We start from the raw sequence: 24,216 nt of genomic DNA, 5'->3' as shown, positions 1-24,216 counted from the left end.
TTAAAAATTTTCTTCATGAGTACTAACATTTACACATATTAACAAAAATATTTATAATATCTTCATCAAAGTCTCTACATCTACAGATTTTTTTTTTAAGATTTCCCATTTTTTGTTTACTACACCCTTGCCATTTATCACGGAACTGTATTATCCATGTTCATAGTGTTATTTAACAGTGGAACTACCTATTTACAAGTATTTTGTGAAATTATTTAGAGTTTAATAATTGTTTTTAATTATTTTCCTATTGTCCATCAGACTCAAGACAGACAACATGATTTCTATATAACTACTTACTGTGTCAGCCAGGAACACACTGGAGCTCCCTGCAGTTGCACAGCTAGGCTTTGCTTTCATTATATCTGTAGATAAGCTGAACTCAGCCTACTCTCATATTCCAGCTGACTCAGTGCAGATAATGTTAGTGGCCCTTTAAGAAAGATTTCAATTCTCTTTGGCTGACAATAGTTACCTCACCTGCTAGATGGAATACATGGCAGTAGCTAAGCCATGCTTTAAGATGCAGGTTTTTTGCCAAGTCTGCCTCCTTGGGCTTAGCAGCTGACTGGCTCTAAATCCAAGGGGTGTATAATTCTGAATATAAACTGCATAAATATTGTTATACAAATTGGAATAATTTTCTTACCAATTCGAGTGATTCTATTGTAGGAAAGTTCAAGATTTTGGAGATTTTTGCATCCATCTAAGCCACAAACTGATGAAAGACGGTTCTTATTCAGAATGAGAATACAGAGATTTTCCAGATTTGCACAGTCAATTACCTGAATGTTGTTCTCCTGCAAAAAAAGAAAATGAGAATATTAAATAGCATCTGAAGTGAAGTAGCAGAACTAAGTAAAATACAGATTGTCTTCATTGCTTATTTTTATCCTAAACTCTGAGCTAGGAGTAAGGGCCTCTTTATTTTTCCATTGAGAAAAAAAATGATGAGTCCTAGAAATGACCTTTTGGGTCCTGCTGAAATAGAACAGGAATGTATCTTGAACTTCATTCTGGCTCTGAAAATGCCCAAAGTTGAAACAAAAAGAGAATAAAAAAGAAGTTAAGAACAGAGCAGTCTCTTCCATATACATTTTTCTACCTCCCAAAACACTGGGAGACAACTAAAAACTGCATAGAAACATCATATTTACTAGATGCTAATGAAGACAGCTGTAATTTTGCTGGAATCCTATTTGCTAATAGCAAAAGTCTGCATTTAGAGGTACTTTGGTCACAAATATTAACACTGTTCTAAGCTAATATTCTTCCTCCAAGGGGTCCTGCTTTTCACATATCCCCTTCCCCAGGCTATTTTAATAATGCTTCCTCAGAGCTCTCTTTCACTGTTTTCTGTTCTTGGTCTTTTCATCTGGAAAATAGTGTTGTTAAAACACATTAAACTGAAAATGGGAAAAAAGCTGTTTCATGTAAATGGCCAAGTTCTGGAACAAAGATGCATTACAGAGAAAAAGTTTGCTTTAGTCATTAAACAGGGCATGTAAAACTCTGTGCATTAGTGAATACCTAATATTAGGCCTCAAGTATAACTCACTATATGTACTATTCCTTGAGCATGTATGTTACTAAACTTAATTAATATTCAAGGTGTATGTTGCAAAGGACTCTTCCTTCTACCTATTCTTGCTCAAGTTGAGTACCTGCATCTGCTCACTCATCAGTCAGAAACTGAGGAAACAAAGATCTATATTAATGCTAACCTTAGCCTTCTATGGTGTTAGTATAGGTTGAATCATTTGCAGCATGTAGTCTTTGTTATTTGCACTGTAAATCTGCTTGTATAACTTTGTTCACATTTGGGAGTATTTTGTTGCTATTCCTATGATCTTAAGGCTAAAAGTTATATATTCAGTTGGAAAACTGAACAATCAACTAAGGAGCAAAACTGGCAGTTCTCCCCACGTTATAACAAAAAATCAAATATGGTACCTCCACATTGATATACTTCAGGTCTTTGCAGCTACTTAGTCCTTCCAGTGCAACCAGTCCACAGCGCCTCAGAGTCAAAACTTGAAGGTTTGAACACTCAGATAAGGTTGAGAGGCTACAAGCTGGCAAATCTTCGAGTGTAAGCGTTGTGACCTACATACATTTATTGATAAGTTAAACTAATGTTTTGTATATTGAATATTCAGTGCACAACATCATGTTATGGTAATTTTCTTTAGGATGAAAAAGAGAACAGAACTACAATCTACTAATGCTTAATAAAATGCAAGCAACTAATGTTATCATTTCATATAGAAAAGAATGGCAATGATAGGTTTGATCTGTCCAATGGGAGAAGCTAGCATGAAAACAATAGTCCCAGTAGCAAAAATAATGAGTGTAGAACAGACAAAAATTGTTCAGACTAGAAGTGTGTATAGGCTAGTAAGCCTATACAGAATGGATATCAAGATGAGAGCACAGAGCAAGCATACAATAAGTTAAAAAGTGGTAAGAAAAATAATTCCTGACAACCAGGAGATGTCCTTTATGGCAAAACACTTTCTATAAGCTGATCAGTAATATCTTGTTTCTAGAAGAAACTATTCCTCTCAAAACTCCAAAGGGAGCAGGAGCTGAAATGTGGGCCTTTATACAAAGGCAAAACCTTGTTAATTTAGCAGAATGTAAGAGCTCTTGCCTTTTAAAGGGTCAATATTATCAATCCTCTGAAGACTAATACCACATCAGTCTGTTCCACAACACTCACTGGAATTCAAAAGGCATTGTCATTGCTCTTATTCTGCACCTAAGCACAGGAAGTGTCACAATATCTATTTCCTGCTCAACAATAAACAGCATTCTGCCAACATACCAAAACAGACAGTAACAAAAAAAAGTGAAAGTATGTCTCCCACTTCACTCTCAAACTTTCATATTACCAGTTACCTGTTGCAAGGTACTCCAAGGGCCACTATGGATTATCTTTTCTGTACTTAGTGGAGGCATCTTGCTAACTAAACTTTTCCTTAGTTGTCTTCTTATAGTTGCTTGCTTTCTTTGGTTTTCTTCATATATTTTAGACCAAGATTTGCATGTGTTCATCCAATTTATTCTCTTCTTTTCAATATCATCAGGAAAAATTTCTTTACTAGAAGAATCTGCTACATCTTGACTACTGTCCCAGGTGTCTCTGACCTCTTCAGTAGCATTTTCCATCAGAAAAAAAGTTTTCTTCATAGTTTCATGAGAAACTCGATCTTTAATTTGTCTGTTATTAGCATTTGGCTGGACATTTGGAGGGCTGCTGCATATGCAGTTTGCCTTATTTTCTGCCATGTTATTAGCACCAAAGTTAAGAGATTCATCCTTTGAACTATGACCATTTGAAATTTTATCAAGATAACTTGTTTGTGAGCAATTTTCTTCTACTTGTGTTACTGAATTAATGTATGAGCTCTCATTATTCACTTGAGAAGGGTGTTCCTTCTCAGAGCCTAGCACGCTTGGCGTCAAATTTCTTTCTGTTGGAATCATCCAATTATTTGTTTCATCCATCATTTCAGCATGCTTTTCTTTTGGTTCCTCTACTTGTTTATTTAGTTCCTCCTTCTCTTCTCTAATTACTTTCATATTTTCTGCCTTATTATTCTTTTTTATGTTTTCTATGTTATTTTCTACATTTTCACTCATCACAGCTTCTGCTCTTTTTTGTTCTAATTTTCTTTGTTCTTCTCTTCTTATTTGCACTTGTTTTTCTCTTTCCAATCTCAGGCTCTCTTTCTTTTTCTCATATTCCTCACGCCTCCTCACCTGTTTCAAATATTGTTTTCTTTCAAGTTCTTCTTGCCTCTTTCTTTCCTCTTCTCTCTTTAACCTGTTTTCTTCCATTTGCCTGTTCAGTTTTTCCTCTCTTTCTTTCATTTCTTGCTCTATTTCCTCTAGTATTTTCTGCTTATTTCTCATTTCATGTTTCCATTGTTTTAAAATGGGAGTGTATTTTTTACGGACTAAAAATGCTCTAAATCTAGCTTGGATTTTCACAGCTGCCATATTCTGTTGTTCAGCCAGTTGTTGTCTTTCTTTTGCTTTCTGTTCTTCCAAGGCCTTTCTTTCCTCCTCCATTTGCAACTGTAGCTTCATGAGCAATTCCTAGGCCAAAACAATTAGGATAGATGTCAACCACTTTTAAAATGCGACAGGTATTGGCACATATTTATCATTCATAAACAGAATCTAGTATATTAAGCATTCCATGATAGCATTTATTCTCAAATATTTAACAGTAACCTCACAATCTTTTGACAAACGCTCACTGTACAACCTTACCGCATGTTGCCTCATTTTGTCTCTCCAAGCTTCCTCCTCTTTCTGTAACTCATCTTCTATTGCAGCCTGGCGTTTCTGCACAACAAATTAACTTCAATGAATGCTGTACAAAACCCAGAACAACACAAAACACCTCTCTCCAATCTCACCCATATTCTTGACTTTCCAACAATCCAATTTTGAGAATGCCTGAATTTAAATTAGAAACTGAGCCACGTGTGGATCAAAATAAACAAGAGGACACTTACATAGTAATGTAGATTTAGTCATGCACTGAGAGATGCATACCTTCAGATAGTCAGCACCTACGTACTGACCCAGCTGCCACCTTCCTCTCCCAGATCTGTACTACTATCTAAGATGAAAACTAGTTACCAAACCATTCAAAGTACAGGCAGAAAACAGAAACCTGTCTGAACAACAGCATGAACAATCTCCCTTTAATTGCACTGGTATGTACTGATAATATAAAAATACTTCAAATGGGAATTTTGTTCAGTAAAGCTAAAAAATTTTTTCTGAAATTGCTTCAAAACAGAAAATGAAAGTTCAAGTCTATTTTCTCACTATTTGCAAGTAAATAGCATTTCCCCCCCTTGCCCAACATAACCCCAGTCAGGAAAAAGTCTCAATCAGACTGTAAGTTAGCAGCCAGAAAGTTAGTTAGATAAATAACTAAAAACCAGGCTGATCCAGAACCACATAACTCCTGGTGGAACCAAGATATATCAACCAAATCAAATATGGAGGATATGAAGGAAGTAGTATAAGCAACCACTTTCTTGGAGCATAAAGTCTCCCACATTTCTAAGCACTGTTTTTCATGGGCATTCATAAGCATGCTGCTCAGACCAGCATGAGAGACCAGTCATCTAGATCCTTCTGCAACAGGGAAAGTTGGATTCTATTTCTCACCTCCAAAATGTTCCAAAAAGTGTTCCTGCAACAGCAGTATCAAAGTGCCTAAACGCAGCCATGTCAATCTTTTCCTAGAGAAAGCCATCCTACATCCAAAAATGTTTTGTGACAGCAAAGAGTCAAGAAGGCCTATCAGTTTTTCTGACCTTTTGGAAAGAGAGCTATAAGCAGACATTGAACTGGCCTTCAGAGAACAAAGGTCTTTTCATTTACTAAGCCCTTCCTTACTACTGGTGACTTGAATTACCTTGCTGCTGCCAAGGCGCCACCGCTTCAGAAAGCCACAAATTACTTAACTGAAAATGTAGTGTTAATGGACCTTTCAAAATACAGTTATTTAGGCTAAATAATAAAATTCTGTGGCCTCACAAGTATAATAGCTGAGAGTTAAATTTCTTCATGTTCCTGCACTCTTTTATCCTTTATGATGCTCCAGCCACTATAGCAAAACATGACTAGATAGTCTGAGAGTGCAACCAGCCAACGTGTTGAGTCATCATCCACTGTGGCATTCATCCGTAGATGAAGCCTGAGTAAGTTTCCCAGATAAAGACAGAGACAGCAAGTATTGTAACTTTTACCGAGTGAAGAACAGCACCAGCCTTGCTGAACTGAGTAATTTTGTTTCTGATTACTTCCATTAAGATTTTAACATCAAAATGTGAAACTGGGGTGGGAGGTCCAAACTAGATAAGTATTTTCTACTAGGGCACAGTGACCATTTTTCATTTGTGATTAATTGCAGCACAACTCTCATTTCCAGTACTTTGGCTGATTTCATAATATAAAAACTTTGAAAAGGCAAAGCTTAAGGAATAATTTAAAATTTAGCATACCAAATTCATTCACTATTGATTAAAACAGTAAACACATAAAAGCCAGTGGATTACACTTAAATACATTTTACAATTCACTGGCAACACAAGTAGATAGGGTTTTGGATAGTCATGCAGTTTGACATAGCAGTTTCTTTTTCACATTAGAGCTAGAATTCAGATAGCCTAGACTGGAACAGATTGGCTTAATATCATTCATTACCTTCTGAAGAAGATCTAACTTTATTCTTTCAGCCTCAAATTGCTCCAGATGCTGCACCCTTCTAGCATGTTCTTCTTCATTCTGTTTTTCCCGTGATTCTCTCTCCGCTTTCCACTTTTTCATCTTCTCCTCTTCAAGCTCAAGTGCTCGTCTACACTGTTCTTCTACTTCACGATAGGCAAGACTTATGCTCATTTTGAGATCAGCTATTAATCAACCAAGAAAACATTTTATTTAATTTCTTCATAAGCACTGGGGAACATTAAACAGTCTTAAGGTATCTGGCAAGAAAAAGATCCGATCATTATATAGCCAGCAATATATATCTGATTTCCTCCATGTATTATATAATATATATAGGAAATCAGAACTACAGCACAAGTCCTTTCTATCGGAGATGTCTTATTATTATCCAGCACTTACTGACTCTGCAACTACTATGCTTACTCTAAAAATGTACAATTCAGGATTGCAGAGGATGTCTTCTCTGGCTTTTAGGGCTTCAGCACTGATATGCTCCAGCCCAACTCATCCAAAGGCCATGGCAAGGGAACATTCTCAATCAATGTGAACACAAAAAAAACCCAAACAAAAATCCAAAAACCAAAACAACAAAAATCTGTGGCCAAAGCAGAACCTGCTTAGTGCCTCTGAGCAGCTTTCATTTTCGAGTGGTATTTGTTGACACTAATTTCTATGATGATTTTGTGATCTTGAAATGAGATAAAGGCAAAAGTGGTTTTTTATGTCAAATCCATCAAGTATCAAGCCCTGCTGCATACTGCAATGTGAAATACTTTAAAAAAATGCTATGATACTTATGACAACAGAAAAGCAGGAAATACTGATATGTTAAAGATCAACTCAACCAAATTAATAATGTGTTTACTTACCTGTAAGAAATTGGTCATCAGTGACTGCTTCATCACTGGTGTACTGACTATAATCAGGTGTTGTAGCAAGCTGTAAGTCTTCATTTTCAACTTCAATCAGCATCTAATATGGTTAAAAATTGTTATTAGAAACCAAGAAACAAAATTGAAAAGCAGAACATTATAAAAATCTTCCAGAACAAGGATAAGCTTTTTATCATATGATAAGTACAACAATGTGAAACTTACTGCTGACTGGGATCCTTACACATTGAACAATGCTAACATATCAGTCAAAATATTGTTTGCTAGAGTAACAAACATTGTAGTATTTATCAAAATACATAATATTCCTTTGTATTTTTAAATATACTTAATATTTTGACTTGGAAAAATGAATGTCTTGCATTTGAGATTTATTTTACTTTCTGTGAAACCAAGCACTTATGCATAAATACTGTTATGCACACTGGGGAAGAACTAGTTACAGAGCAAATTTTTAAGAAGACTATTTCAAAATAATACTATGGGCACAAGGATTGCTATATTTATTTCATTGTTCTTTACTGGCAAGTAATCTATTCCTGCTCATTTATCATCTGTTCATCACATGCTTTGGGCCTATATTAATATTTGTAATGCAGCTGAAGTCACATGAAGTAATTGTGCTGTTTTAAACAATGGTCTTCTGAGAACAAAAAATCATGTTTGCAAGAGTGCTCACTAATAAAAGCCAGGCAGCAAATTAAAAGTGAATAAATTAAATACAGTTTTATATTTTTCTAAGAAAACTTCAGCAAGTTATTCAGTCAAATCCTATGAAAATATAGAAGCACTCATGTTCACAGCTCTTGATTGTCTTTGAAAGATACAGAGATTACTATGTTTATATTTTCTATAAAATAAGGGAATGTACTAGGAGCAAGATTAATAGTAGTACATCTTCCTGATCATCATAAAAAATAAGATTAGAGAAACTTAAAAGTGCTGTCATAACATAAAGATAATATTCTCCAACTATTAATAAAGGATTATTCAGTTTTGTTTAATTTTGTTGATTTTTGTGCTCAATATATCAGATAATTTATTTCAAATTTGAAAGCTTATAGACATGGTGTATTACAGTTGATGTCCTAATTGTAAAGAATTGTATATAGAAACTCATCTTAACACCCTATGGAGAGTCTCATTTATAGATCTCCTTAGGAGGCCACTAAAGCAAGTGTAAGTTATCTAGTATTTAATAGAATTTTATACCCTATAAATAATGTATAAATAAAAAGTACCTTTTCATTGAATTGTTTTGAATCTTTGTTCAATTCAGAAGGATGGCAAGAAACTACTTCATATATGTCATCTAAAGAAAAAATAAATAAAAATTTAGTTCACAGAGAGAAAATCCCTTACAAATGCTCAGTTTTGGTCTACACTGTTTACCTACTCAATATGTTTAAACTAAAATAAAGTGGGTTTTTTTTCCTTTCCTTCTCCCCCAGTTTTACTTAAATATGTATGGGAGTAATTTATCTACATTAAAAGCAGGAAATGTGCGTAACAGAAACAGACACAATGATACTGTAAGAATACAGTGATAGCAAACATGAAAGAGAATTCCACATCATGAAACACAGCAGATCATTTTCTGTGCAGAAAAACACAGCAGCACTTGCATCAGATAGGTCAAAAGTTGACAAAGAACAATGGATATCAAAATTTTTATTGAACTTCTAGTCACCAAGCCTGTTGCACTAATGGAACAGACAGTTCCATGAGTTTGGCTTCAATCTCACAGCTGACAGCAATGTTTTTTTTGCCAATTAACGATAATTTCATCCAATGAGAGCTTGGGCATCTCTCAAGTTAGACTTTAAACATATCCTGTGGGAGTCAATTGTATCTGAACCCTGCATTTCAGCTCCTACAGACTTCATTTTAGACTTTCATGAAGAGTCTGGCCAGGGCTCTGTCTCAGAGGTTAACCTTGCAACTTGTCTTCTTTAGCATTAGATGAGTTTTTTAAAAAGTTTAATTTCTGCTCCTATGTTAATTCAAGAAGACAACATTGCATGGCTTTATTCCTAGAGATTCTCATCATGCATTCAGAAGCTGATGGAATAGGTTTCACTGCATGTTCTGCTTAAAAGTTTGCATTATTTTATTGTTGCTTATTAGTCTAATGTCCACTGGCAATATGAGGCGTGCAAACATTTTAACTGTGATTAATGCTTACTTCTACTTTGCTCATCTTCAAAGTCCTGCAGTATAAGCTTTTCAGCATCTTGATTTCTGCTCTTGATAAAGTTTAAATAGGCGAGAACTGATTCTGGTAAGTCACCTGAAATCTAGAAAAACACAACCTTTGACATATATTCTACATTTTTATCTCACAGGCTTGAAAAGAGGTAAATACTTGACATAAGAGAATAAAGACTTGTTTTGGCTTCACCTATAAAGCATTGATGGAGATTTAGCAGCAATTTCCACCAATATTTTTCCGAATTCCTATTCTCTTCTCATTTTCTTACCACCCACTGAACAACTAATAATTCCAATTTTAATTACATTCTCATCCAATTTTAGTAATGTATCTTGCACTCTCTCCAGAAACACATTTCATTAAATTACTGCGTTTATAACTGTGTTGGACCAAGAAGCTAAAGAAGAAGGATAAGATAAAAATTAGCAAATACCTGTGAGGTGCAGGATCTTTTTCTTGGAATTTACTAATGTTTAAAGTACGCGCATAGAACCAATGCTTCAGTTTTCTTCATTACATAGAAAATTTCTATTCAAAATTTTCAAAAATTTTCTATTCACAATTTCAAGATTTGAAGTTTTTTTAGTTTTTAGATTTAGATTTTTTTTTTGTGAACTATTCAAAATGTCAAGATTTTGGGAGAATGGTCTGCCTTCTCTCAGATGTGCAAAATTGTGGTAGACATTGCTGACATTGTTCAGTATGTGAGTGCTTACACACTTATCACTGATGCCTTTGTCTACATCATATGAAACATGATTTATGATCAATATTATCACCCTATTATCCTACAAACAAGCAATGCCTATGCTATGACTCTGAAATATTAAAATGGCAGAAAAGGACTCAAATAAATGACTTTATTTCAGAGGAAAGCCACTTCCCAAAACAGGAAATCATCCAAGAAAGAGGACTTGAAGAAGCTATTTACATGAAATTAGTATCTGGAAATCTTATAATGAATCTCCTAAAGCAGTCTCTTGCAAGATTAAAATACAGATTGCAGTGAAGAATCATTAAAACCATCCAGATTTAATCATTCCAGCCTCAGAGGATTCGAAAACAATATCGCTGAATGCTGATATCCATCTCTCCGGCTGTCCTGTCGCCACATTTCCCCTGAAGCAGTACCACCAAGGCTCACACCTCAGGGTAGGTGTGTTGGGGCAATGTTCACTCACCGAGCTTTGGGCTTTGCAATGCCACAGCAGAGTTTCAGCTCACTGAATACACGTGGTGCTCAGCTCACCGAGTACTTACTGTCTCACTGTCACTCGAGGGTTCCTCCGACACCTCTGTGTCAGGCTCAGGCTCATCTGTTCCAAACGAAGACACACTGATCCTGCCTAATTCAATTTCTACTTCTTTTTCAATTCCTTCAATATCTTCCGACATTCTGCCTCCCACAGCGCCTTATCTGTTTTGAAAGCTACACACACAAAAAAAAAATAAAATGTAATCCTTTTCAACACAGCAATGAACCAAAATAAACAGAGTCCTCAAAATAAGGCTAAGGATATAGAAAGTTTTAATGATACCGAGAAAGCCGTGGGAAACGATGTAACCCACAGAGGTAAAAACTTGTGGATGGATGCAAGCAGGGGGAAACGACCCTCTCCCTCCTTTCGCAACCCGCTGCCCCCTGCAATGAGGGGAATGGGAGACAGTGATTTCGGCTCCTGCAGGAGAACACCGGGCACACGGAGCGCATTCCTGCCGGCAAGGCGAGAAGCGGATCCCTGCTGAGAGGAAACTACACCTCCCGAAAGGCACCGCGCCCGGGGCAGCGCGCCCACCGCCGCTTCCTGACGGAGAAACGGCTCCGCCCCTTTGCATGCTGGGAGTTGTAGTCCAGCGCTCAGAGCGCCCGCTGTCCTCCGGTTCCCCCCGTCTGCTTCATGTACCCACTCACCTGTCGTTCGGTCAAGCTCCTCACGGAGCCTCCGCCTTTTTGGCCGCCTCTGGAGACCGGCCGCTCCTCCGCCCTGAAATTCTGCATCCGCCAACAGCGGACGGTGGGGAGCTCCAGGGGAAGGACGAGAGCCCCGCGCCGCGCTGCTACCGCGGGAGCGTCACCATGGCAACGGGAAACAGCGGCTCGGACGGGCAGCGAGAGGAGCCAGACTTCGGCAGGAGCAGCCGTTTCGCGTTCTGGGGGCGTTGGGCAGCGCCCTCCAGCGGGGACGGAGCGCCTCGCAGCACCTTCCTTCGTGGTGTTGTTCGGCTTTTTTCTTTAATATTGGGGTCTGGGGGCTGTTTGTTTGGTTTTGTGTTTTTTGAGGGTATTTTTATTTTGGTTTTGGATTCGTTTTTTGGTTTTGTTTTCGGTTCGTGTTTGTGGGTTTTTTTGAAGACATGAACTGGAATTTAGTGTTCACAACAAATTGCAAGAGGCAGTTAACCAGAAAAAAAAAAAAACAAAAAAACATACTAAAGCCACAGAAAAGGTGTTTTATGAGAACACAGCAGACATCCTTTCTGGCTTCCCAGGCTGGGGCTGGGTCATGGCTGGCACTGGGGCCACCGTGGGGCACTGGACTCTGGCATGGCCTCACAGGTGCAGGGGGACTGGTGGCTCAGCATGGCCCTGCCAGTGGTGCAGGTAGGGAGCAAATAGTAGGAGTTAAAAAAAAAAAAAGAAGAAAAAAGTGTGAGAAAGGTAAATACAAATTCACAGGGTCATAGAGTGGTTTGGGTTGGAAGGAACCTTCAACATCATCTCTTCCAAATGACCTGCCTTGGGCAGGGACACCTCCCACTAGAGCAGGTGCTCAGTGCCCCATCCCTGCTGGCCGTGAACCAGTGGGGATGGGGCACCAGTGGGGATGGGGCACCAGTGGGGATGGGGCACCCACAGCTTCTCTGGGCAACCTGTTTTCCAGCCTCACCACCTTTGTGGTGTAAAGAATTTTCTTGTAGCATCTAATCTAAACCTGCTCTCTTCTAGCTTAAAACCTGTCCTCCTTGTCCTACCACTGTCTGCCTGTGTCAAAGTCCCTCGCTGGTTATTGAAAGCTGGAGAAAATGTTCAGTTGGAGAATTAGAGACTAAATAGGATTCAGTCTAGGAAAAGTTACACAGATCAGGCAGGGTTCAGATGATAACATTTTTGTGTGTTTATAAGGGAGCACATCTAACCCTGAGTCTGATGAGGAATACCAAGATGTAAAAATAGGTATAACAAAAATGAAGAGCTAAAAGATAAATTTCAGTTTTACATAGAAAATGTGCATTTTGGGGGCAATGGGAAGGATCTGCCAAAAATGGTAGGGGTTTTCCCTTCTGCTGTCCTTAGAATAAGCTGAGAACCTCTCTGAACATTTTAGGAGTGTTAAAAAATATGTGCTTCAAGAGCAACTGATTACCATTTTCTCACCAGTGTTATGGATAACCATGGTAATTAAATATTAAAAAATGGAAATGTATCCATTTGAAATCCACCCTTTTATATAATCATATCACTGGTGAACTTTTCAATGTGATAAACTATTTATTCACTCATTGAATAGGCACTTGATGCTTCTTTTGTAGTGGAGTATTGCTGTGCACATACTGAATAAAAACCATATCCTGTCTTAGCAAAAAAAATTGCAAATTAGAGAGACATTTCATAGAAATCATAGAAAGATTTCATTTCAACAAATGAAATTGAGAATTGTCAAATCTCTACTCACTCAACCCTAAGGCTGAACTTAACCCTAACTCTTACTCTTGCCCTAACACTGAATATAACCTTAAACTTAACCCCAGCACTAACCCTAACAATAAATCCCCCATCCATAAGGGTGGTCAAGTTTGGAAGGAAGCAGGAGCAGCAGTATTGAGGCCTGACTGGGACCACCTTGCCATTCATGTTACAGCCCCGTTGTTCCTGGAGCTGAAGGCTCTTTGACTCACTCAACCCTAACCCTAAACACTGCCCCAACCCTCAGAGTAACCCTAGAGCCCCAATCCCCATGGGATTTTAGAAAGAAGCAGGAGCAGCAATGTTGGGGCCACGCTGGGAATGCCTTGGCATGCCATTTCCAGCCCAAGAGTTCCTGGAGCTGTAGGCTTTTGACTCACTCCAGACTAATATTGCCGGCAGTTTATATACAGACACCAACGGGACGGGGCCACTGTGACAAGCGTCTTGAGCTATTTATTTTTCAGCATCAGTCTCATTACATGAGTATGACAATGGAGAGATGCTAACAGCTCGCTGTTCAGGCAGCAGGCCAAAGAAACTTAATGTGACAACATATCATAAAGCCATCCTAGCCAATTACATAGAGCAAAAGCATACTGACAGTAGTTCTATCCAATCACCTTAAGCACCTGTAGCTTTGGTAAAACAGTGGTGGCCTATTCTTGCATACAATGGCTCGTTTACAAGAGACAAAGCACAGAGCACTATTCATACTTAACCTTCTAAATATTTACTTAAAATAAACTTTTTTCAACTTAGAAAGCCAAACTACACAGCTCTATTGTTCTATCTGCCATGTCTTCTCTACCGCTTAGATATTCTTTCTGCTGTTTTAGCACTTCTGCTGTATCTAGAGCCTGTCTTTTTACCACCTTCCTAAAACTCTCTGATTTTATGGATTCCCACAACTAACCCTAACCCTAACCCTGATCCTAGTGACGCCTTAGGACTGTGCAGATGTCCTCACTGCCACAGGTGACACGGACTGAAGGGTGTGGATTTACCAGTTGTGGCACCACGCCCTGGTGCCCTCGCGATGCCTTTGGGATTGCCAGCGTTGCTGAAGCTGTGTGTTCTGCAGCTCTCTGAACCCTCTCTGAGCACAAACCCCAAGTGTTGCTTGTTGTTGCTGCTCAGATCCCCATCACCAGTGTCGGCACTGATTCAAAAACTGTAGAGTGAACAGAACTGTGCTGTAGCTAAAATTCTTCATTTCACAAATTTGAAATGAAGGGAAAACAATTGCATGGCATGGAATGACAGGAAGGGCACCAAAATGAGCTGAAACTTTCTGAAACCTGTTGCCTGTATCCAGAAAGTCAGGGCTAACCAACATAAGAAAGCTTCTCTGTCATAAGGATGTGGTTAAGCTGGACTTCAGGAAGAAATATATCATTTTTTGACCGTTCTCTGCAAGGTAGGATGGAAATATTCAATATTGGTAAAGATTTTCTTGTGTAGAAACAATGCAATATAAAATTTGAGTTAATTTATAAGGATAATATTTTTAATTTTTAGGTAAATGCTTTAAGATGAACTGAATTCTTATTAAAATTTCTCAGAACAACTCTTTGAAACCACATAGGTAACACAAGAGAGCTATTGCAGATTCCAGTTTTCATGTCGAATAGATAACTCTTCAGGAGTTTTTCCCTAAAAAAACTGCATCATACCACCATTTTGATACATTCTATTTTTGAAAACCAAGAAAAAGGTCAATGGCTCTTAAAGGTAGTGCAACTTCTCCAGGGAAATTGAAAAGCCTGTTGTCTCATACAGTCTATAGTTTTACAAGGTGCATTGTTGACCCCATTATTGACTCCACTCCACTACAGAGCTGGTTTGAGAAGCTTACTACAGCTCTCTTTGTGCTGAAATCCAGCAGAAGAAGTTTTATAATCCAGGCATTGAGGATCTTGACAGGGCAGGCTAAGCTTGTTTTTGCTGAATATTTTCTTCTAAAAAATGAAATTTTATACACATGTAATGCATTTTCTATGTAAAATAAGTCGTTAATGCAGGACAAATTTTGACTGCAGAAGCTTCACATTTGTCATCTCTTTGTTTCAGCTGGTGTCCTTACTATTTAGTAAGTGCACTGAGAATAGAAGAACAAGTGTATGCCAGGCTGCATAAATCTTGCCATATAAAGCTTCCAAATGTCTTTAGCGACTTAAAATAAAAAAGACCAAAACCAAAAGCAAAATAGAACAAGAATGTATGTGTACAGAGGCAATGGGGACCATACACCATCTTGCTGCTGTTAAATTTATGTTCAATGTACCAGAAAATACTCTTAAAATTCATAAAATATTATCTGGAGAAACGAAGTTCCATTGCAATTTATAAGAGTACTTAAATTTTTTTTCGTAATGAACTGAATGTATGATTGTACTTTCAGCTGTGATTCAAAACTGAAAACAAAAAAATGAAAATAAGAGGTAAAAACCAAATAAAGAAGTGCTATTTAAATATCTTCAGTGGAATTTTCTTGGCAAGAAATCTGTTTTCTTCCTCTTATTTAGCAGCTTTAAATTTTTGTTTAGATGTTCTTAATTAAAAAAACAATCCTTCCCTTCCCCTGCCCCCCTTCCCATCAGGCTCTGCGTTTCATGCTTTTGGCATTTGTCTTGTGGCTTTTATTTGACAGAAGCAATTTCTTTGGTGTTTTTTTCTCAGCATAAACAGAATTATTCTTTTGTTTTAAATGATTGCAGAATAAAAACGCACCATCCCTGGAAGTGTTCAAACCCAGAATGGAAGCAGCTTTAAGCAACCTGGTCCAGTGGCAGGTGATCCTGCCCATGGCAGGGGTGTTGGAAGTAGAGGGTCTCTAATGTGCTTTCCAGCCCAAACCGCTTTATGGTTGTGTGGTTCTATGTAATCGGCAGAGGGTGTAATGGATTCTTTTTCACAAGGTGGCAGTATTGGATTGAACTGCATGGTTGTAAGGTTTTTTTTTTTTTCTTTTTTTTTTCCCCCTCTGGAGTGTGTTTTCCATCATTGCGTGGTGTGGTTATCAAAACAGGAGAAAACATATTACAATATCTAAAATGTAGATATTTTTATAATTTATGCAATTGATTTGTTTCTTTCTCTTGGTGCACAACTTATAGATGAATCACTGAGAAATAAATCAGCTTTATTCATATTTTCTTTATATCATTTACTAGACTGCATTTGACCTGCATTTGATGAGATGATAGATCCTTTAGGCGAGGACTTGGGTGGAATGAATAAAAGTATGGCCTGTCCATATGGATATTCTTTTTTCCCATAGTGTCTATATTTTTTTTTTCCTAAGGAAAGTGAGTTTTGGGTCCCATAACAACAGATGTTCTCTTAAAGAGCAGACTGCCTTGGCTGTGTTAAGAAGTGTCAGTTCCAAACTAATGGCATAGGACCCATCCAATGCAGTAATTCTGGGAGAAAACACGTGGGCTGGAAGTAATGAAACCACTGCTACTGTCCATATCTATGCACAAATGGTTGGAATGCAGAGGAGAAAGTGGCCAGTCACAAAGAGGGAGGACAGCACTGAATCTTTAATTTATTGAGAAATGCATTTCTGTCTCCCTATAGGATCTGCCCATGTGTTCATAATTCTTGGCAAACACAAAAAAAATCTGTAAGCTTAAACTGTAATTGTTCACTGATTTCGTTGTGAGTGGTTCACATTGTTCAATTGAGAATGTTCTGTTTACATTTCATACGTAATTACCATTGCCTAAATTTATGAAAATATTTATTTTTCATTCTGTGAATATAGGGAAGAAGAAGAAGAAGAAGAAGAAGAAGAAGAAGAAGAAGAAGAAGAGGAAGAAGAGGAAGAATACCCTTTTATAATTCTGTTTTTTCTATCCTTTCATTAATGGCGTTGCAAAGATATTTTTTCGGGAATAAGTTGTGTAAGTGGAAGTCTCATAAAAACAAAAGGAAAGTAAGTAGCAGTACAAATGCACTGTGATACAGTTTCTCCAGTCAAGAACTGGCCAGTGACATATCTTTCTTGTATAAAACTTGGCATTGGATCTGTTTTTACTTTTGTATCAGCCATGGGAGTCCTTGGAGTGTTGTGGGAATCAAATGTCTGCTGGTTACAGTATGTGGAAATCAGCCTCCAGCTTTCTTGTAAAATGAAAGAGAATTTTGTGTGCATGAAAAACATGATCCTGTCTTGGTGTGATTTCCACATACAAATTTGTTGATAGAAGGATGTATTTAGATAAAGTACTGGTTCAAATGAATTCTCAACACAACTGAAGATCTTTCCATATGAAAGTTTTAAGTGACCAAATACTTGCAGTTCTATGCAGAAAAGATTTTAACCACTGTATTTATTAGCATAGAGGTTTTTAAATGCTTAGTATATGTTGAAGACATAAAGAAAAGCCTGGTCCAGAATATTGAAACTTGAAGGCACAGAGAGGTACAGTATGGTTGCGATATTGAAATATCAAAGTGTGATTAAAAAGCTGTTACCTATGTAGACTAAACTGAAGACTCTGTGTTTATATGCAATTCCTACTTTTTAAGGGAATAACACTTTTATTTCTGAAAAATTGCATTGTAACTATACATTCTTATTATCATTTTGACACCATTTTTCCTCCATCTTTTGTTTATTGTCACCCATTTTGGGAGATCTGTTTTAGACGGTGTGAAGGCTGAAGCAGAGAACTATGCTACTGATTAATTTGTTAAGCACTATGAATAGAAATTTGCACAGCAAAGAGCGAAGCCCAGGTGCTGTAACCAGGAAACTTCCTTCTTCCTCCCTGCTACTGCCTAGGCATGTAGGGTGTGCCTGACAATTTGTTAAGTGATGGAAGAAAAACATGTGTGTCATTTCCAACTTCCGTGGAACCATCTAGCATCACAGTACCTAAATACCGTGGGTGAAAATTTGTTTTCGCCAGAAATAAGCAAAATCGACTATCTTTTTATTTTGCATCTTATAGATCAAAGGAATTCTTAAATAGGCATAGGACTCAGGCGCCATTGTCTTTCAAACAAGAAATAAAGAAATAAGAATTTTCTTCAGTGAAGCACAGCCACTTAAAAATAGCTTTTGTTCTTCACTTCCAAGAAAGTCATGGCTGTGTCTTTAAGCCCAGCACAGTGAGTTGTGCTCTGCTTGAAGTCTGCTTCTTAGACTATGATGTCACTTTTCACAGGTTTGCAGGAAAATAAATTCTTTTTTTTTTGGAATCACTGTAAATAATAGTCATGAAGGATTGTACACGAGGTTCTGGAATTTTTACTGTGTTACTCAGTTATTCAAAATAATGTTTATAGATAGCTTGGCTTTGTGCATTTTTTCAGTATATGAGTTTTCAAATCCTGGTATTTGTAACGCAGATGGCAATATTGGTGCTAATAATGATGAGAAAAAGAAGTATGTAAATAAATTATGTGGAACTGCTGATGACTTAGAATTTGTTTGTGTAATTAATTAAAACATGTGTAATAGTCAGTTCTCACTGTAAACTGTATTACCATTTGATTGAAGTTGACTATTTTACATGTTGACCAGGAATAGTAGAACATGTGAAAAGCTTAATTTGAGGATTTCAGCATGGTTCAATATAGTAAATGGGAGTGCATGGAAATATATTTCCAATTTCTCCCCTGCAAAAAACTACACCCTTCCTGTTCAGGAATGTGGAATCAGCAGTGGAAGGGACAGCTTTATTCCTTGTTGAGGGACTCTCTAGGAAGTCCTTCTTTCCTGGGTACCTGCAGGCATGAAGGAAGCACTAGATGCTGAGCTGTGTCTGTTAGCAGGTGACAGCAGTTGTCCCCTGTGCAATTGATAGTAGGACTTACTGGTATCATGGCATACAAAATATACCAATGAGTGATTAACTTTATTGTTTGAACTTGTATTTTAGGTACAAGCAGAGATCTAATCTAAGGAACATGTTTCTTCAATTTGAACAACAGCAAGCCATAAATACCAGCACAGCTGTTGTCTCTAGTAACTCTTCCACTCTGAAACTTTATTCAGTCATTTATTTTTCTATGTATAGCAACTGCAATAGCTTGAGTAGTTCTCACAGTGTTGTGTGGAAGATAATCTGTACTGAATCAATGCAAGCCTGATCACTTTTCTATTCCATAATTTCAAATGCTATGGTTTAAGAAAACCTCCAATGACAGTGTTCTCATAAGGTTCATATGCTTCTCCAAAGGCAGAGTACAGCACAAATAAATTACTTTTAGCCCTTCAAAGTGCATCTGCATAATCAAATTTCTCTATCAAATGTTGATTTCTAATGAAGGAATCATACCTGCTTTATATAATGGTTTTATATTTTGAAAGATTTAAACTGTCAGGAATAATGCATTCTGGAGTCAGCTATTTGTGCTAGAAAAATTGATTGAAAAATTGAAGTTAAATTTATTTTATATCAACTGTAATTACACTTGATCTCAAACTTAATTAAGTATTGCTGAAGTATAATGATGGTTACATCATCATTAACTGTGAAAGCTTTTGAGTTTTGTTTTTAGGATGGCTATAGCAAGGAAAATGAGTTGGAGAGTTTAATTTTTTCATTGCTTTGTGATGAAACCTTTTAGTGGCCTAGGATTTCTCCTCTGCATACATTCCCTGCTACAGTGTCTCTAATCAGACACTTTGTGATGAGCTTGCCCATGTCAATTTCTGTTGAAGGTGTATTTTATCAGTCTCAGCAAAGATGCATAATCTAGGGCAAACATGAGCTGATCATTCCCCCAGCCTACAGCAAAACTTGTCCTGCCAGATTCTGTGGTACTCACAAAAGTTGGTGTCACAGTAGGTCTAGAATTTTTGGTTTGTGCTTATTATTATATGGTGCTGTGTTTATTAAAAGTATGAGAAGTAGGATTTAGTATTTCAGGACAGATCAGGTAGAGCTGAAATGTTTCCTGGCTCTCCTGGCTCCAGTTGGGCAAATCATGTGTGCCTGCCTGTGCTGTGTATGCGATTTGGTTGCTTCATTTATCCTTCCCTTTGGCATTACAACTTTCCTATTAGTGCCATGAGGTGTCCTGGGCCATGTTTGGCAAATTGATTAGAATGCTGCTGCTTGCAAGTAATCTTTGAAGAAGCCTGAAAATCAATAAAAGATCAAGGATTGTGCTATCCATCCACACTCTTACCAATATGTATATGTCAAGTGCTAAAAATATTTATTAATGGGTTCACAATCAATGGAACAACAGAATTGGTGATTTTTTTCTGAATACAGGATTGAGAGTCTGACTGAGCAGGAATCTGTGTGGAACATTCTCAATGCTGTGCAGCATGATGTAAGGGAAAAACCCCACAGAATATGACCTCTAAAAATACTGCATTCATCAGAAATATGTATCCCAGTCAGAATTTATTTAAAAAATCTCATTTAGTAAAGGATTAATTTTTCAAGATCGGCTTCTATTATCTGCTGTGGGTTGGCAGATTCCTTGCTGTTATATGGGTCACTTGATGAGATTAAGCTCTTGAAGAACTTCTCATTTCATGTAGGAACAGAGAGTTCTGGTCACTGAAAGCTGAAAAAAATTCCTGCAGCTGAAAAAGTTAATGGGAGTCCTGGTATTTTTACAGTTATAGATTCCATAAACCACCTGATCTGCTTAGGTATTGAGGCCGATGTGAGCCAAGCAGAGATGTTATGAGGTCAAAATAGAGCTCCTCCTGTGAGAAAATTCGAATAGGTTTTGCACTGAGACTCTCAGAAATAGTGCTTGAGGTCTAAAATGGTCTTGCAAATTAGCACTTTCAATACACATACTTCGTTATTACTCAAAGTATTTGTAGTCTGGCAGCAGGTAATTTGTTTACTTCTTTAGAAAAGCCCTTTAAAACATTTGGATTGTGTCAATTATATTGGAAGTAGTTAAGAATGTTTTTGAACAGTGGTCTGTTATCCACCTTTGAAATTAATTCTGTATTACGAGCTGTTAATTACAAACACTACAGTTTAACAGCTTAATATGCTTCTATAGGTCAGCTGTGAGTCCCTTAATATGACTTCTTCCAGGTCTGAGTTACATTATTTTTAATGAGTGCTGAAGATAATTGATGATTCCAGATAACTCACAAAGCATATAGGTCTAGTCTCAAGATTACAAATGCATTTGCAATGTATTTTTAAAATCTGTTCTTTGAAAATCCATTCATTGCATTCATGATTTCTCAAGTGATTAGTGGTGACCCTATTATGTCATTTGTGCAGCTAGACTATGTGCTGGTACGCTTGACTGCAGTTTTATTGGTCTGTTGTAGGAGCACAGACTCACCACCTACCCAGCTCCTGGAATGCTTGGCATCTGCCATGAGAAAGACAAAAAATATGAAGACTATGAATAGTATTTTATATATTCTTGGTGATATTTAATGAACTGCTTAAAGATGGTGACTATTTTAACTAAAACCATGGAGTTGTTGAAATGGAATATCTATACAGGAAAGGACAGCTTTTGCCAAGTTATCTAATTTTCAGAATTTAGAAGCAGTAGATCTGGAACTGACCCTTTAAAACATGAAAATGACGTGCTGTGTTTTAGCATCTCTGAGCTAAAATATGGAAGATTTTAATCCCACAAAACAATTCTAGTATTTCTGAAGATTCACCCTGATTCAGAATGAGAATTTCCTGGAATTTTCTGCATGAAAAGAATTCCATTCTCCAGGCTGTTAGATAGTTTAGTTTGCTGTTGTTGTACTTGTATTGAAGTAGGTTATTGGGAAGAGCTAGCTGATAATTATTTGAACACTGCATAGTGTTTGCTTTGTCCTCCAAGTTTGAGCTATGTGTTGAAGACAGATCAATTGCTACTAAACTGAGTTGGAAAAGGGAGATTGCTGAAGATCTCAGAGGGGAGAATTTTGGCCAATTAAAAGGAACAAAGGAATAAATAAGTATTCTCAGAATTTGGTCCATATTGAAGTTTCTGCATCCGAGTTTTTGTGGTTTAATGTGATTTCTCTTATAGATGGAATGCTATGGAAGGTGCAATGCCACACAGTGGGAAAGGAACTAAACAAAGAAAAATAATACTCAGTTCCTATGTCCATGCACAAATTACAATCTAAAGAAATGGTTTTGTGATGTCCCAAGGGATTCAACATACAGTGTAAAGAATGTAACTTTTGATACTGAACATACTTTAGAAAATAAGGGCAAAACATAATTTCCTTCAAGATCTGGCTTACAAATGCCGAAGTTTTAACAATATTCATTGTTTTGTCTCTGGTCACTTGGAAGCCTTGGTTTTTACTTGTTAGCTGTCAGTCCTGTAGGCAGTTCTAAATTAAGGATGCTTTAATAGAACAGGAGTTGTGCCTGATCAATATCACAGGGAAATTTAGAAGCGGTTTAAGAAGCATCTTGGCATAAACCCATGCTGTGCAAATCAATGATGACAGTGGAAAGCAGCAGTATATAAGGAGTACACAGTGCAGTATATAAGGAATATACAGTGCAGTATATAAAGAGTACACAGTGCAGTATATAAAGGGTATACAGTGCAGTATATAAGGAATATACAGTGCAGTATATAAAGGCTATACAGTGCAGTGTATAAGGAGTACACAGTGCAGAATATAAAGGGTATACAGTGCAGTATATTAGGAGTACACAGTGCAGTATATAAAGGGTATACAGTGCAGTATATAAGGAATATACAGTGCAATATATAAAGGGTATACAGTGCAGTATATAAGGAATATACAGTGCAGTATATAAAGGGTATACAGTGCAGTATATAATGGGTATACAGTGCAGTGTATAAGGAGTATGCAGTCCAGTATATAAAGGGTATACAGTGCATTTTCCACTTGTAATTGTGAGCAATGTCTCCACAGGTTTGTATTATTTGTTTCCAGAGCAGCTCCAATACTTTAGAGGATAAGTGGAATGAGCAAGACACTCAAATATGATGTGTTTTGTGAGACCAGTCCATGTGAGCATTCATGCATCTTAATATCAAGGGACCAGTTTGCATTGGACCACCTGATATCACCACCTGAGCTGGAGCAAAGTGATACATATTTTCCTCTTCTGAAAACCATGCAGTGTTACTAGGACCAGCCAATGAGGACAAAAATACAGTGGGCAGTTGTTGCTTCTTGACAAAGCAGAACAGTAATTAATGGGAAGTTGTCCAATGACATCTGCTCTTGTCTAGTTTTGCTCAACAGTTCTGAATCTCTCCCTGTTTCTACAAACCCTTGTCACTATTAAAAAAAAATCACTTCTAAGTATAGAAAACATTTATGTATATGTTTTATAGAAAACATTTATGTATATGTTTTATTGTATTTGCACCTATTTTAATCTACATAATAATTTGACAACTGTTTTAAAAAACAATATAATAAATTTACATTTTAACCTGAAACATACTCATGTACATTTCAGCATCCATAATTCATAACAATCAATGAAAGTTTGAAAATATTCTTTTCAGCATTTACTTGTAAGTTAATCTCTCAGCTAAACACACACAAAAGCAGAATCTGCTTTGATTAAGTCAGTTCTGGAACATTTCCGTGCAAAAATATCAAATTTTCTTAAGAACAATCAACTTAGTTCAGATAATTTAAATAATGCTATAGCTAATATTCCCCAGCAAACATCACTGATGTTTTTGCTTTCTGGCAAGTAAATACCAGAACCTATCATACCATACAGAAAGGCTCTATTCTATATATTTTAAAAGTATGTTCTTATTAGGATGCAATATAAGTTCCAAAATTGACATGATTTTTCTTGACATCCCTTTTTATGTACTTGCCTAGAGAATTGAAGTTTGAATACATAGTTTGAAAACAATGCTCTTAGCTTAATCAAAATTACTATCAGCCTACTAACCACACAGGAAAGATTACTTCTCAGCAAAAAACCCACAAAATACTGGTATTTTTACTGGGAGTAAAAATCAATCCAGTGCCATTTGGTTTTGACATGCTCTACAAATGTTTTAAATATTTCCATCAATTTTAATTAGAAGAAAGATCAAGCACTGTTGACCAACAATCTGCCATATATTCAAACACCATCAGAGATTATGTTGTCCAAAGCCTGTAAAATGAAGGGATTGACCAGACTTCTGAAAGCAAACAGCATTTCAAGGCCAGGAAGTGGTTAAAGAGTATGTAAAATCTCTCC

At 37.1% G+C, this 24,216-nt stretch overlaps 2 protein-coding genes across 2 annotated transcripts in view; one reads left to right on the top strand and one right to left on the bottom strand.

Moving 5' to 3' along the window:
* The window catches only part of LRRIQ1 (leucine rich repeats and IQ motif containing 1), a gene marked incomplete at both ends in the record, with an annotated part of 100,678 nt that extends 89,917 nt beyond the window's left edge, over window positions 1–10,761 (bottom strand). Inside the window, 9 exons of the mRNA XM_084205866.1 lie at window positions 650–800; window positions 1,954–2,106; window positions 2,902–4,104; window positions 4,282–4,356; window positions 6,238–6,443; window positions 7,131–7,233; window positions 8,396–8,466; window positions 9,340–9,451; window positions 10,627–10,761. Of these exons, the coding sequence (XP_084061992.1) occupies window positions 650–800; window positions 1,954–2,106; window positions 2,902–4,104; window positions 4,282–4,356; window positions 6,238–6,443; window positions 7,131–7,233; window positions 8,396–8,466; window positions 9,340–9,451; window positions 10,627–10,761 (2,209 nt within the window). The remainder of the gene's footprint in view (window positions 1–649; window positions 801–1,953; window positions 2,107–2,901; window positions 4,105–4,281; window positions 4,357–6,237; window positions 6,444–7,130; window positions 7,234–8,395; window positions 8,467–9,339; window positions 9,452–10,626) is intronic.
* Window positions 10,762–17,010: 6,249 nt separating this feature from the next.
* On the top strand, window positions 17,011–22,237 carry TSPAN19 (tetraspanin 19; the record flags this gene model as incomplete). Its single annotated transcript, XM_084205441.1, is given in 7 exon segments — window positions 17,011–17,122; window positions 17,125–17,156; window positions 18,380–18,452; window positions 20,239–20,274; window positions 20,277–20,353; window positions 22,040–22,084; window positions 22,088–22,237. Coding segments are annotated over 7 exon segments (525 nt in total).
* Window positions 22,238–24,216: the final 1,979 nt, after the last annotated feature.

Source organism: Fringilla coelebs, assembly GCF_963513975.1.
Source record: "Fringilla coelebs genome assembly, chromosome: 5".
In the NCBI taxonomy this organism is placed as follows: Eukaryota; Metazoa; Chordata; class Aves; order Passeriformes; family Fringillidae; genus Fringilla; species Fringilla coelebs.
This window is presented reverse-complemented; position numbering and strand designations above follow the sequence as displayed.